General features: G+C 26.5%; 1 protein-coding gene across 1 annotated transcript; it reads left to right on the forward strand.

Annotated features, from left to right (window-relative positions):
- The first annotated feature begins 14,445 nt into the window (after positions 1 to 14,445).
- LOC127262134 (transcription factor MYB61-like) lies at positions 14,446 to 15,943 on the forward strand. The gene is made up of 3 exons (XM_051290670.1): positions 14,446 to 14,643; positions 14,732 to 14,861; positions 14,959 to 15,943. The coding sequence occupies exons 1-3, from the start codon at positions 14,511 to 14,513 to the stop codon at positions 15,773 to 15,775; spliced, it is 1,080 nt and encodes a 359-aa protein (XP_051146627.1). The 5' UTR covers positions 14,446 to 14,510; the 3' UTR covers positions 15,776 to 15,943.
- Positions 15,944 to 16,978: the final 1,035 nt, after the last annotated feature.

The raw sequence follows: 16,978 nt of genomic DNA on the forward strand, positions 1-16,978 counted from the left end.
GTTATAATTTAAACATAAATAAAGGTTGAAGATCAAATATTCAAGTTGGAGTTACTATGTGATGGATTAATTAGAACTCTGAGTTTCGGCGATTATGAAATCAATTGTTAGGAGTCTTCGATGATGAGTAAATTAAGATATACAATCCTTCTCGAGGCTATATAAGTTGAAAAAATCAAAGATGAAAAATTGTCTTGACCAATCCAACACATTTCTAGAATTAACTTCTAATTTTTTTTGTATTTTTATTCTTTGTCGTTTACTTTCCATCAATTTATTTGTTTTTCTTCTAGCTTTCTTTCGATTTAGTACCTTTCATCCATTCATTTTAAAATTTTAATGAAAATTTATTTTTAAAGTCTTTTTCTCTTTCATTTCTTCCAACAAAATTTTTTACTAATACCTTTTTCTACAAACATAAAATATTCTTCCTATAGACTTTCTGGAGTGCTCTAGAGGACCTTATCTATTTTTCGACCGATTTCATCAAGTTATCCCGAAATTGAGAATTCTCGAATTTTCGAATACAACAACAAACACTATTCAATTAGCTGAAGGGGAGTAAAAAGTATATATAATCACTATATTTATTATATAGTGTCATAAAAACCAACCCTGTTATATAAATAGGGACGGACAAGAAAAATAATTTATAAAATAGAGATTTTAGGAAAATTAACCGTATATATCAATTTCTTAAATGGAATAATATATTTAACAACTATTTCATTTAACATTAATGCAAAATGCAAACTATCCAACATTATAAAAATAAATAAATAAAGGAAAAAAACACACTCAGTGTATTTATTACTATACTGTTTTCATTTAATTTAATATATGTGTTTGTTTGGGAGATTGAATTTTAAAAATACTATTTATCTATTTTTTTTTTCAAAAATATCAAATCAAACATTTATTTTTTATTTTTTTATATTATACTAAAAATCAATTTTACATTCAAAACATCACATCAACACTTATTTATATCACATCATACAACTATTCAAATTCAAAATTTTTATTATTCAAATCATAACTCAATATCCAAACCCCCCAAAACAAACACACCATAAATATATCAGTAAGTATGAATAATTTTGTAATATACCTACAAAATTAAATGAAATGAAATTAAAACCGGGTATAGCATAAGATGAAGCTCATTAATGTGACATGCAATTAATGTGCGTATAACTTCTTGTGGATTCTGATCGTAAATTCAGGGACCACATTTAAATTTAATTAATAATATATTTACCCTATCGAATAATTCATTCTTCCAGCTCATGTAAACTTTTATATATATATATATATATATATATATTAACTATTGTTTATTTTTATTTATTTATTTATTATGTGTATAAGGTGGATCTTTATTTCTCCACAAATTAATTGAAATTAAATAAATGTCTTTTCAAATAATTGATATGATCATGTTTTGTGATATTTGTGCCTTAATCACAACTGTCGGTTGGATTACGCAATTATGATTAAATACAAGGGCCGATTTGCAACCCCCTTTTTTTTTTTTTAATTATTTTCAAAATTGAAAGTCAACCTTAGAATTTTGCATGTCGTTTTCACGCTTGGATCCATTCTTGTGCGTGGACTGATGTTTTTTAAAACTAATTTTAAATAATTATTTGATGAAATATTTTGAGTAAAAATAAATTATAAAAAAATATTTTACTTCTCTCGATTTTTTATTATTTCTATATTGAGATATTACAAAATTTCTGTAATTTTCCTTATTTACATAGAATTTCTCCTGTTATAATTTTAAATATAATTTATAAACAAAAATGACATAATATTATTAAACTATATTATCTACAAAACTATGGCGGTGATCAAAACTAAGTATACAAGTGTGTTTGTTTGGGAGGTTTGGATTTTGAGTTGGGATTTAAATAGTAAAAATTTTGAATTTAAATAGTTGTTTGATGTGATATAAATAGGTGTTGATGTGATGTTTTGAATGTAAAATTAATTTTTAGTATAATATAAAAAATAAAAAATAGGTATTTGATTTGATATTTTTTGGGAAAAAAATGAGATGAATAGTGTATTTAAAATCCAATGCCCGAACAAACACACCAATAAATGAGATGGAAAGAACAAAATAAATCATTTAAAACAAGGGGAAAATAATACATAAATAAACAAACCTCATATATTAAAAATAAAATAAATTGCTTTTATTTAAATTTATTTTATTTTATTTTATTTTAATAGTTATTGAATATAATATTTTGTGGTATGAAAGTGTATGTTTTTACATGGAATCACAATATATAGTATATCATTATGTTAATTTAAAATAATTAGCTAATCGTCATAAGCTATATATATTACATATATTGTGTTATATAATATGCTATTTTATATGATGATTTGCTATTTTTTATGTATATTTTCTAATTGGATAAAATTGCTATTGTGCTAAAATCAAAATATATTTTGCTAAAATTAAGATAAATTTGTTACATATAATTATATAATTTGTTATTTAAATATTTATTATATAATATATCGATATTGCTATTTCTTTTCAGAAATTTGCTAATTAGATTCAGGGACGGAACTAGCTTCCGAATTTAGGAGGGATAGAATTGTCTAGTAGATTTTGAATTTTTATAATTCGATTTTGATTTTAATATATTTCAAACCGTAAATTGTTATTTTTTTTTAAAGAAGTGGTTAAAAAAATTTATTTTTTTAATAATTTTTTTTAAATTACAAAAATATGTAAGTCATGTTTTTTTATATACCACTTTAATTTTATTTTCTTCGATATAATGCAATTAGACACTTTAATAATATTTAGTAAAAAAAAATTATATTTTTTATTTAAATAAAATATAATTAAACTAAAAAATAATAATAAAATATATAATAAACTTCAATTCTGAAAAGGACAAAATGTTAAATTTAAATTTTAGATGGGGCAAAATAGTATGTTTACTTAAAAAAATATATATTTTTGGAGGGCTTGAGGGCAATTGCCCCGAGTCCCCATATACTTCCGTCTATGACTGGTTAAATCAACATTATGCTAATTTGATCAAATCAACACGATAATTAGAACGTATAACAAGGATGGAACTACTAAGGGACGGGGGAAGTTGACCTCAGCTCCCAAAATATGAATATTCTTTTAGTGTAAAAAATAATAAGATTCTATATTTTGTATTAATTTGCCCCTTAATTTCTTAATTTTCTTGGTGTAAAAAGTAATAGTAAAATTTTTATAATTATTTTGATTTGCGCTTATGTCATTTTTTATTTTTTAGGTAAAAGATATTAAATTTTATATAGTTCTATTGATTTTTTTTAAAATATTTAATTTTTATTCAATTTTTGTTTTCTTTTTTACTTGACTACGCTGAAAAAAAATCAATGATATTGAATCGATAAAATGATATATTGAGTGGATTGAGGAAGTATTATTGTAATACCCTCAGATGTTAATAGTGATATAAGTCGGGGAGGATTTAATACTCCGAGGTTGAATAAGTGATTAAATAAATTGAATAGACTACTTAGGTCAACAATGTACACATTTTGAAGATAGATGACCCTTAGAAAGTCTCACACGATGCACATGAACGAGGACAAAAACGCGTTGGAAAACTTGTATTGACTTGTGGGACAGTCTAATTGTAAGACACCCGAATTTGGATTAAAAGCCACAAATAATCAGAGCCATGATGTATATTTACAAATTATGAGTTTAATTACGTATGATGATAGTATATTATTATTATTATTATTATTATTATTTATTATTATTATTTTTTTAAGATTTGTACGTAAAACACATGTGTTATTCACATCGTGTATATACATAAGAAAATAATTAAATAGGCAAAAAAAGTGAAAAAAAAATAACGAAAACTTTGTGCCTTATTATTTATTTTTTTAAAGAAATAAATAAAAAATAATTCCCACTTACATTTATAAGTATGAAGAAAGAAAAATCGTCACGCAACAAGAAAGTAATAAAATTTAAAGATAATGAATAAAATTATGATTAACAGTATATTATATATTGGTTTCAATAATAAAATAGGAACTACAGCTAAGAAATTTGATTCTCTTGATATTTAATAAAAGCAGGAAAAAAAAATGATAAATTAATTATATCATAAATTGAACATATTATAAAGTTTTGTTTGACTAAGACTAAGAGACAGCTAATTAATTTTGAATTAAAAATAAAAAATAAAAAAAAAAAAACTTTCTTAAGTTGATTTATTGTAAATTCAATCATTCATTGGGGGTATGAACCAAATAATAGTCGTAAATTTACAATATTCAATTTATACTTTTTTTAATAAAATATTATATATATATATATATTTTAATAAAATATTATATCAAAATATTATTTACACCAAATCTCAAATTAGAATTTCAAATTAAAATTTAAACCAAATAAACTCTTATTTTTATCAAAACTTTTTTGTTTTAAGGTGAATTTATACATGAAATTAAAGTTAAAACACTTATATAATACATGTGTAAGAAAATGTATTAACAATATATATTTGATTTGAATTTGGATTTAAATAGTATTTTAATTTGATATTTTCAAAAAATATATATATAAATATTTTTATTGAGAATTATATAAGTTGGTTAATATAAATTTTGATTTGAAATCTAAATCAGATAATAATGATAATGTAATTGTATGATTGGTAAATGAATATAAAAATAAGAGTATTTGTAATTATAACAAAATTTGTTAATTACTAAAAAGTACTACTCCCTCCGTCCCACATAATTTGTCCCTATTTTCTATTTTCGTCTGTCCCACATAACTTGTCCTTTCTATTTTTGGAAATATAATTATGCACTTTAATCGCATTTTAAATTTTAAATTTTATAATTTTCTTAATTTTAATTAAACTATTTACTTATCTTAATCTTAATCTATAATTATTTTTACTAATAAACTTCTTAATTACTTACTAATTATACTTTACATAAATTCTCGTGTCTACGTTAATACACCCATATTACATGGGCCGGAGGGATACACCCATATTACATGGGCCGGAGGGAGTATATATTTTTAATTAGACAGGCCAAGTGAGTATTAGTTTTATTTGCTATTTCTTTAATAAAGTATTGTATATTTATTTAAAAATATTTTAATAAATAGACATTGAAATTTGTGAAAAAAAAAAAAAAAAACTTAAAAGGAAAGACAATCTAAAAATTGAAGGGTGAAGTGAATAAACAAACTTTTTAGTTTTAATAATACATCACATCAAATTTTTAGGTTGTTTATTGTCCGAAACCACAAATTATTGAACAGAGAGCTGATTTGGAATAAATGTGAGGTCTTTGTCGACTATATATGTTCTCTAGTAGTCTTATAAATAAATGATGATCAAAATTTAAAAAAAAAAAAAAAAAAAAAAAAAAAAAAAAAAAAAAACTTATTATTATTATTATTATAGAGAAACGAGTAGTGTAGTAAAATAATAAAAAAAAATATACAATGATAATGTTGTATGGTATTTTTGTCAATCTTTTCAAATTATATTATACATGAAAAATATTATAGGAATAAAAAAATTAAAAAAATAATTATCACATAATTAATATAAAATAATTCAAAAAAACAAATATGATAAAATTTACAATTTTTTGTGTGCGTGTGTTTCCCAGCGTTGTGTGTATTGTATTTTAAAAAATTAATAATGATAAGAGATAATTAAATAAAAAAAATAACTGTTATTAGATTGTAATAATAAACATTGTTTACAACTTTGAGAAGATATATTCAATGAATTTAGCTAAAATAATACTTTTCCTTATCTCAATTGAAAGTATGTATTATTTATTATGGTTAAATAATTACACATTAATGTTAGAATACATTTTCCCTGTATATAAATTACAAATATATCATTATATAACAATTAATTTATACATAAAATACAAAAGGGTAAATATGTAAAAATCATCTTATACTTTTTTACTGAACAATAAATAATATTATTTCTCAATTTACTATAAAAGTCCGAATTGATACTTTGGATCGGGACAGACAAAATATTATAATACAATGTATATTTTGACATGATATACTATCATTTCATATAATAAAATATATTATTGATTTCAACACAATAGATATATGTATATGGTACAATACAACATATCATTTTGTACAATACAAAACAATATACAATACATATTCTATGTGATACAATATTATATTGTACTGTATATTTGTGTTGATCTGATCAAATCAACACTATATTGATTTGATTCAATCATCATACTAACCCTAAAATATATATATGTTTTTTCTTTGTAGAAATTATTCTCACTCATTATAGATGATCCGCTTCTCATGGAAAATTATGTGTACAATTTTAATGGTTATGATTTGAAATTGATTTGAAATAAATTTATGATTTGAATTTTTATTTAAATAATATTTTAATGTGATATTTTATAAGATAAAAATGTATTTTTTTTTATTAAAAATCATGTGGAATGAATAGTGATTAATTACGATTGAAATTACTATTTTTCACAATTTTTTTATAATGAGATAGTCCATCCGTCTGGTTAAGAAGTATACATTTATTTTGACGGCGAAATTTAAAAAATAATAGTATTTTAACTATAGTGAGTAGTTAAAAACAGTGTAATAATATTTTTGCCCCTTGTTTTTTTGATATAAAAGTAACGATGTGATGTAAAATAAGAGATTTATGGAGACAAACAATGAAGTATTTAATGAATTATTACTTTATAATTAGACGTTCCAAAATATAAATATGTATATTTTCTAGTTGGATGGAGAAAATATTATTTTTCCACAAACATATTAGACCTAATTATTTAAATAAGTCTTATTATATTACTAAAAGTTTGTGTATGTTTTTATTATTTTTATTCATATTTTTACTATTTAAATTTTATATTTTCTAAACATATTTTTTTGAAAAAAAAAATCATTACATTAAACATTAATTAAATAAAAAGCTTCAAACTTCAACCTTCAAACTCAATACAAATCTCAAAGAAATATTGGTCTGTTTTGTAAGTATTTTTACAATGTTTTAAATATTTTTTTTTAAAAGAATTTGATACATCTTTAATATAGTATCTTAAATCAAATAAATGCATACAAACATCTTTAAAATATAATATTTTATACAAATAAGACTAATATTAATTCTACCTAAATCCATTGCATTCCAAACAAAAAGAACAATAATAATAGTAGTTTATATAAATATATAAAATACTTTGTATATTTTCTCAATTCCAACTGAAAATATCATCTTTATCATTTTCGTTTATCTTATTAAAAAGTATAATTTTCCTACCGTAGTAAGAATAATCACTCATTAATACCAAAATATTCTTAATTATTACATAAATTACAAATATACAATTAATCATATATAAAATATGAAAGACATAAATATCAAAATCATCTTAGAGCATAGACAATGGTTTGTTATTGAAAGTACTTTCATTTGTTACATGGCTCTAGATCTTATCACCTATTTTATCCGACTAAAAACATTTTATAACCAAAAAAAAAAAAAAACAAAACTACACAATAGCTACCCTCTTTTCGTATGGATGGAAAAAGCCATCGACTGCATGAAGTCTGATTCAAGGTGCCTCCAATTTTTTACTTGAAAAACTAAGTTACTGTATTTAATTTTTTACTTTGGATTAACAAGAAAGTCTCGTTGCAGACAAAAGGGACAATGATTTAAAGGTCATTATTTTTGATCGTTTACACTTCTATTTATCAATAAAATATTATTATTTCTTAATCTACTATTAAGATCCAAAATGATACATTGTAATGGAACGGATGAAGTAAAATTTACCGATCCCATCTACGACCTTATACTATCTAATAGTTTTTTACCTTAAATATAACAACTATTCCATCCATCCTAAGCTATTATACCACTTTATTTTTGGTACGATTATTGAATTATTGTGTATTTGATCAAACACAGTAGTACAGATAAAAAAAATCTTGTAAAAAAATGCACGTGTCACACATGCGTTCAGGTAGAAATTGACCACCCTTAGAAAATAAATCACAAGCCACACAACGGTTTCTTTTTTAATATTGATATTTTGTATCGCGATCCCGAAGAAGAACAAATCTCTTATACCATATAATTGAAATCCAACAATGATAGGGGTTTTTTTGGCACACAACTTGAATTCCAACATGATTATTTGTCATTATTCACCTACTCTTTTATTATTCATCTCACTAGTAGATCGATTTAAAACTTTTTTTTTTTTTTTCAGATCGGGAATTCTTATGCTTGTTCTCCAACAACTTTTGGGTAAAATTAAGGTTCTTATGAGAGATACAACAAGGGCATTGATTAACTAAAATAATTTCTTGCAGGTATTAGTATCAATTTTGTAAGAAATTGTTATTGAAATGGATTTCCAATTTAAAATTCTTGCCAGAGGAAGAGATTTTTCTTCCAAAATTTTGAGTTTGTCATTTGAGTATTATTTTGGATCTTTTAGTTTCGATCTGGTTTATTGTGGACGAAATTTACATTTGAGGTTGTTGTTGGTTGATATTACCAATAATGTTTTTTAGATTTTTAGAATCACATCGACCTGTGTCTAGCAATTTCATTTCATTTTTTTGTAAAAGTTGGACTTTTCATGTGATTTAGTGTGGGAAATCCGTGTTTTAATTTTCCATCCAAAAAATAATCTAACTTAGAAGCTCAATGGTCTAAAGAACGTTGATAGCAAATTGGTACCAGTAATTCATGTGTGAAATTCGTATTTTGCATTGGGTTTCCCCGAATACCTATAGAACTTTTACAACAAATTGATATCGTAATAAACTTTTATTAATTTTAAGGTTGTGCAATTCTAAGTTCAATGTAATTTTAATCTTATTGTAGTACTAATTTATATTGATGAAGATTATATTTATACTGTTCCCATGTAATACCCCCGGAGTTGGGCCGGTACTAGGCCAACTTCCGTGAATGAGCCGGTGTCAGACCATCCAATGTTGAATATAGGTTAAAAATGGGTTGAATAGACTACTTATGTCAACAATATGCACATTCTTTTTCGGGAGCCCTACTAAAAGAACTCTAGAGTTAAGTCTGCTTGCCTAATTTCAGGATGGGTGACCCATTGGGAAGTCTCTCACGTGCGCGTAAATGAGAACAAACGTGTGCTGAAAGAACTCGTGTTGACCTGTGGGGCCAATCTACAATCTCGACATGCTCGGCCTTGTGTAGCTTACGAGCCTTGGTGTCACATCAAGTGACACTAATATTTCCATATAGTAGAGAAAATGTTAGATTTATCAGAAAGTGAAAACAATCCAAAAAAAATGTATTTCAAGTGCAAATTTTGTAAAAAATGGTTAGTTTGGGCAGAACAATGAGGCTCGAAACTCAAACCACAATTTTTATATAAACAACGAATACTACAACAGACAAACAAAAGTTTCATGAATCATAAACAAATAATGCTACAACCATAAATCAGTATGTTGAAATAACCATAAACAAACCCAAATCAATTTGAATGAGATATGTGCCCTAAAAATCAATTTTTCGAAATTGATAAATGTTTCAAGATTTTAAGTTATATTGACCCAAATGTTATTCCACATTAAAAAAATAAAAATACACAAGTACAAAGAAACCATAAACCCTAAAAAAAATTGATTTGAATGAAATATGTGCCCTATAAATTGACTTTGTGAAATTGATAAATTTTTAAGATTTTAAGTGTTTGAATATTAATGTACATAAAAAATAAGCATAAAGAAACCATAAACCTTAAAAAAAAATTGAGGTTTTGGAGTATAAAGAGTATATCAATATTCTTTTGACCAACACAACAACGATTGAGCCTGCAACAAAGACGATGGTTGGCTCTATCCAGGAATATTGATTGCACGGCGCCGAAGGTTGGTGGCCACCGTGATAACAATACAAAAAAAAAAAATTGTGTGTCAAGAACAGTTTTCTTGAGAAGAAAGAAAGAGAGAAAAATACTCCATTGCTTGTGCCTCCGCTGCTCCATGCCGGATCGAAGAGGCGTCGAAAGAATCACCTTGAAAATATGCTTATTGTGCAATTTTATCTTTTGACTACAGTCCTATAGCGTTTACTCTTAAAATTTTAATTATTTTCAGTTTAGTTAATTTGATAATTGTAATACGATGTAATATATTTATTTCTTTAATATTTTATAGATAAAATAGATATTAATTAATTTTAGAGTAAATAATTTTTGTATTATACATTAATTTTTTGTAATAATACTGTAATTATTTACTATATAAATTAAAAATTTTGTGTTTGATTGAAGTTTTATTTTTTTTAAAAAAAAATCATTATTTATCAATTTTCATCTAAAATATTAAATCAAACTTATATTTTTTTATATTATATTAAAATTTAATTTTTCATTCAAAATATTATATTAATACATATTTATATCATATCAAATAACTATTTAAATAAAAAATATTTAGTAATTTTAAATTCAAAATCTAAAATCCCAACTAAATAGACCGTTAGTGTTTATTGTCATACCCGAGTTGGGTTTTGAATTTTTAGGTTAGGTCCATTTTTTTATATTCTAATTAAATATAATTAAATATATGAATGATTAAATACGGTATATCAAAAATATCGAGTCATACAATTCCGAAAATTCAATATAAATCCAAGAAAAATGCTAGTATTCTTAATGTGCTTGTTTTGTATCACATGCGTTCGTTTTGTATTTGAATCAATATATTTTTTTTATATTAAGTATGAAAAATTGTATTTATAATATAAAAAATAATATTTTTTATTAAATTATTATGTTTTTTAAGAATGATTTGAATATACTCTATATTGTATATAACTGTGTGTATATATATATATTAATATTATATTTCTCTAATAATATTCATTTAGAATTGCATCAATAAAAAAATGATTTAATTAATGAATAAGAGTTATTGATTTTGTGATTTTTTTTTTCTATTTAAATATCGAGTTGAATGCATTTTATAAAAAGAATAATATATTTTTAATAAAAAAAATCTCAAATAAATAGAGTCAAATGGTACATTCATTTAGTAATTTTTTTTTTGTTTAAATAACATGTTAGTAATATTTATATTTTATAAAAAAATAAAATATTTGTGTAGAAATCATATAATAAAAGTATTTAAACGAAAATTTATGTGTTTGGTTTCTACTTCAAACTTAAATTATAATATTATTCAGCCTATATGGTTCCGAGAAAAATACATTATTTCTTCCCATAAAATATTGGATCAAAATATTATTTAAACTAAATTTTAAATTAAAAACCAAACAAGTTAAAGAAATACCACAATTTATCATTAATAATAATAAAAACTTGTTATTAAAAAATGAAGTTATAATGATTGGACCCCAACAAACATACAAACATATCTCATTGACACAAAAATCACATAATAAGTTACCACATACATATACTACACTACACACACTTCCCATAATATTTTTTATTTATTTTTTTATTCCTTAATTCTCTCTACCAATTAAATATCATTAAAAGTCTTTTGCGTATGCTATTTTAAAATTCCCATGACACAAAAAAATAAATAAAATTAAATCAGTACAAAAAAAAATATAATAAAAAGATTCTGGTTTTTAGCAAATTTACCAATTTTTAAATGACATTATCATTGTTTCTAAACAAATAAAAAGTCACTTGTGGTGTCCTAATAATTTATCCAAATTTGTCCATATTCAGATTGCAGAATACTCTCTGACCACAATAATATTATTGTGACTGTCGGTCGATCGGCTGTATTATTTATTTATTTATTTAAATTATTTATTAGATTAATTTATTTATTAAAGATAGGATAATTATTGGAATTGAGATTTCAGAGATTAATTCAGGATTAAGAATAATGAGTCAGGGGTAATTACGACATTTCGTCCTATTATTTTATTACAGTTAATTAATCATCAAATGATTAGAGCAGTGGAGTTGGTGCCGTTAGGGGACAATTTTCAATGGGAATTTTTGTTCCCAATTACTGAATTATTATTATTATTATTATTATTATTATTATTTTGCTGTTTTGTTAAATAATTTTACTTTCAGAGTAGATGTGTTTTTATTAATGAGAAAAATGGAAAATGATAGAAAATAACACGTGGCTTGCTAGCCGTAATTTTAACTTAGGGTGTGATTGTCTATTTTTAGATACTTTCTTCGTCCCGAAACTATAGTCTTGGTTGTGTTGGAGACGAGATTTAAAGAATATTAATATTAATTGATAGTGGATAAATAAAAGATATTTTTGCCCTTGTAAGTGTATTAGTTTAAAATGTAGTGGCAATTGTGTAATAATAATGAAAGAGTAAGGATAATTATATAGTGGTAGGGTTATTTATGAAAATAAAACTATTGTTTTGTGACGGACAAAAATAGTAAATAAGATTACTGTATTGAGACGGAGAAAGTACTATTTTTGTATTCAATTTAAACGTTAAAATTAATTATATGCGGACAAAAACAAATTTAGTTTTTTAAATAACATTTTCTTTTGCCTTATCAAATCTGTTTTATATTTCAAGTTTTTATTTTGATGATCAACATAATACAATTTTTCAATTTTTATAAAAATATTTTAATAATTAATTAACTATTAGTATTACTTATTATTTTTCTTTTTAACGTCTAATATCCACAATATATATATATATATATATAGATGTATTTTATGGGAGATGACACAATGCTAATTAGTTCTAATCAAACACAAGTATAGTACACATAACATATATTTGAAATTAAAACAATATATGTTGTAGATTATTATTATATGTATTATCAGCTCAATTTATTTGTGCTATATTAATATACAATATATGCAAATCAATCATCACGTATATTTGTATGTATGGATTATTATCAAATATTGTTTTCTTCTAACATATATATATATAGTCCCTCCGTCCCAATACAATAGGCTTGTTTACTATTTTTGTTTGTCCCAAAATAATAGTCTTATTTTCATAAATAATCATATCACTGTAAAACTACCATTATTATTTCATTATTATTACACAATTGCCACTACTTTTTACAATAATATACTCACAAGGGCAAAATAGTCTTTTACCATGTACTTTTTATCTACTACAAATATAGTATCAATATTTCTTAAATCCCGTGGCAAATACAACCCAGACTGGGACGGAGGGAGTATATGATTAGAACTAATCAACCATTTTAACATTATTGAAATTGTTATTTTAATTATAACACAAAAAATAGAATAAAGAATATGAATGGCCATAAGGAGGATGTCCACCTTTTGGGAGGATATTGTTGTCATAAAGTAATTAATCGTAAAATACAACTAATCACATAAGTACTTATTTCAATAATTATTTTATTTCAAAGTTCAAACACTCTTTTTTTACATACATATATTTCTCATTGTGACTTCCTTTTGTCTTAGCTGTCTTGCCACAACTTGCCTTTAATCTTATACCTCTATAACCCAATTAAATATTCATTTTATTTATTTATTTATTTCCATTTTATATTGAGTTTGAAATAACCACTTCTTCTACTTAAAATCACTAAATAAATAGTAGGAAAATTTCTCAATCAGAACAACATATAGAATATATTTTTTTTTTAAAAAAAATGAATATAAACAAGTACACAATTGCTATATTTCTTTCTTCACCATTGCATACATTAACACAATTTTTGGAAGTTCTAAAAGTTAAGAATAATAAAAAATTAGTATTTTAATATGATATTTTGTAAAAATAAAAATATATTTTATACAATGTTTTTTTAAAAAAAATAAATAGTGTTAAAACCCCAAAAGACTTTGTGTAAACAAAACTAGACTCTATTGAAACAGATTGTTTGATGCTTTGAATTTTTTTAAGAGAAATTGAGAATTAAAAAATAAAAAAAAATGTATTTATATGATATTTTTTTGAAAAGAAAATTCTTATTCTTAAATTTATATATATATATAATAAAATAAAATCTGACTGGCTAACAAAGCCTTATTGCCAAAAAAAAAAAAATTAAATAAAAATTATTGCCAAAAATTTTATAACAACTACAATATTAAAATACTACTAGTATCTGTTAACAAACAGTGTAATGTGTGAGAGAGAGAGAGAGTTAGGGGCCCACAAGTGCTGTCAAATTCACCATTATAGCTTGCTTAAGTAAGAACCCTCATGAATACGACACGACGTGGCCCGACCCGACCCGACTGACCCGTTTTCATAATTGCACAATTAAGCCAAACTAATTACACAATTAGTTATAATCCCGGCGGACGTGACCTTCCCTTTTAAAGTCTGCTCCTTCCTTCCTTCCTGTCCCCTCCCCCTCCCCCTCTCTCTCTCCCTCTCTCTCTCTCTCTCTCGTAGTTTTCAAAAACTTTGTCACTCTAAAAAAAAATGGGAAGGCATTCTTGCTGCTACAAGCAGAAGCTGAGAAAAGGCCTCTGGTCGCCGGAGGAAGACGAAAAGCTCGTCAACCATATCACCAGATACGGCCATGGCTGCTGGAGCTCTGTCCCAAAACTTGCAGGTAATTAATTAATTCGACGAAATTAATAATAATGTTTGCAGAATCCTAGGATTAATTGACCGTTGGATCATGTAATCGGATAATTCAGGGCTGCAAAGGTGCGGCAAGAGCTGCCGGCTGAGATGGATCAATTATCTGAGGCCTGATTTGAAACGTGGCACGTTTTCGCAGGAGGAGGAGGATTTGATCGTCGACCTGCATTCTGTCCTTGGAAATCGGTAATGGATTTTTAATAAATAAATTTGATTATATATAATGATTTGCTGTTTCGTCGGATTCTGACGTCATCGTTGGCCGGCGGCGGCGGCGGCACAGGTGGTCACAGATTGCGGCGCAGCTGCCGGGGAGAACGGATAATGAGATCAAGAATCTTTGGAATTCGTCGATCAAGAAGAAGCTCCGCCTGAAGGGAATCGACCCGACGACCCACCGCCCGCTTTCCGACGACATTAGCGACGCCCGCCGCGATACGGCGGCGGCGGCGGGCGGCGCCGCCGATAAGGCGTCGCAGGGCTCCAGCGAGCTCAGCTTCGACAGCCACGGCGGCGGAATTTCAGAAACTCGATCAGCCTCCGATCGGATACTGCTCAATAGACTTGTCGGCAAGCCACCGGCGGCGGCGGCGGCCGCCGCCGCCGCCGATGAGCTGTCCGGGCTGCTCTCCTTCAATGCCGCAGTGATTCCGATGACGCCGCCGGACGCCAATATCTTCTTCGGCGCGCCGCCGCCGCCGGATTTTTCAATTTCTTCCCCTGACGTAAATCTCCCTTCCCAAATCCTCCCCGGCCCGGCCCGAATAAAGCCCGCCGACGACGTCGAGAATTGGGGCTCCGGCGCCGGCAGGGCGACTAATGTAAGCGCGGCCAGCATTCCCTTTCCGTGGACGGCGGCGCCGGCGACGAAGACTGAGAAAGATAGTCCATTTATGGAGTGGGCCGATTATTTGCAACTACAAGCTCCATATTTATTGGGAAATCCGACGGTTCAAGATCACCAACAAAACCCGTACGGACCGCCGTTCGCCATGGACGGACCTCTCACCGCCGCCGCCGCCGCCACGTGGCATCAAAATCCGGGGCAGAGCCAATTCCAGCGTCTCCCGGGAGCTCAATTCCACCAATTCTCGACATGATTAATTAATAATTTAATTAATTATTAAATTTCACGAAAAGTGTGCTTTCTTGTGTAGAACATAATCAGCCATCAAACATTCCTTCGATATCAATTCCCAATCTGTAAATAACCATCCCCCATCACAACCCTTTTTTTTTTCTTCTTCTCTTTCAATGTGCAGTGATGATTTTTCTGTAATTAAATTAAATTAAATCGCCATTGACGAAGCAGAAGGACGACCTTAATCTCTCCAAATAAATGGAAAAACAAGAAAAGGACCTGTCTGAAACGAACAGTGTGGGCTGAGTTTTCTGGTAAAAGACTGAATGAATATTCTACAGAGTTTTTCTCTGACACAGACCCGCCATTAATCCAGCAATCTCTTTCGTCGCTACAATCAACCCTACACATGAATTAGTTGCAGTTAATTTTTATTTTTTATTTTTTTTAAAAAAAAAAAAAACCATTGGGGTTCGACTTTTCTACAGGATTCAAGAAATGGATGTCTCCTGGTGTGAGACGGATATACATAGAAATAGATATACATATATATATGAATATATATAGAGAGAGATTGTATGTATAATATATATACACGTACAATATTGCTTTCATCAGTTTTCACTTTCGAAAGTCTGATTATTTTTTTTTTTTGGTAGAGTGCTGTCAATTTAATCACATGGGCTATACGTACCTTAAATTGAAATCGATATTCTCTAATTATGGCAGTAGGGCTGTTTTTAATGGGAATTTCAACAAAATCAAGAACTTCCAATTAGGTTAAATTGAAACATTCATATCAAGAATCAATCGAACCCTTTTCTTGAAGAAAGCAAATAATTTGCTAATCTCGTATATCTAAGTGGACAGTCTCTGCATTTATTTGAGGAAAATGTACTGTTATAATTTTACTTTAATATAAATGAATAAATTATATAACAAACCCTGCGTTTTAATGAAAAAATATAAAATACTTTATTTTTATTTATTGTTTGAAAATTTTTTTTATTAATATAAAATTTGGCACGTAATACTCTTTTCGTTCAAAATTGATATTTGGGTTGTAAATATGAGTTTAATTATACAAATTAAAGAGGTAAATATATTCAATATTCATTTTTTAATAAATAAATAAATAATCGATTAATTTTCCATTTTATTAATTTGTGTAGATAAATTGTTATATAATTTTTACAAAAAATTATAAAAATAAAAGATTAAT

The sequence above is a fragment of the Andrographis paniculata genome, unplaced genomic scaffold (genome assembly GCF_009805555.1).
Source record: "Andrographis paniculata isolate CXL003 unplaced genomic scaffold, ASM980555v1 Contig65END, whole genome shotgun sequence".
NCBI lineage: Eukaryota > Viridiplantae > Streptophyta > Magnoliopsida > Lamiales > Acanthaceae > Andrographis > Andrographis paniculata.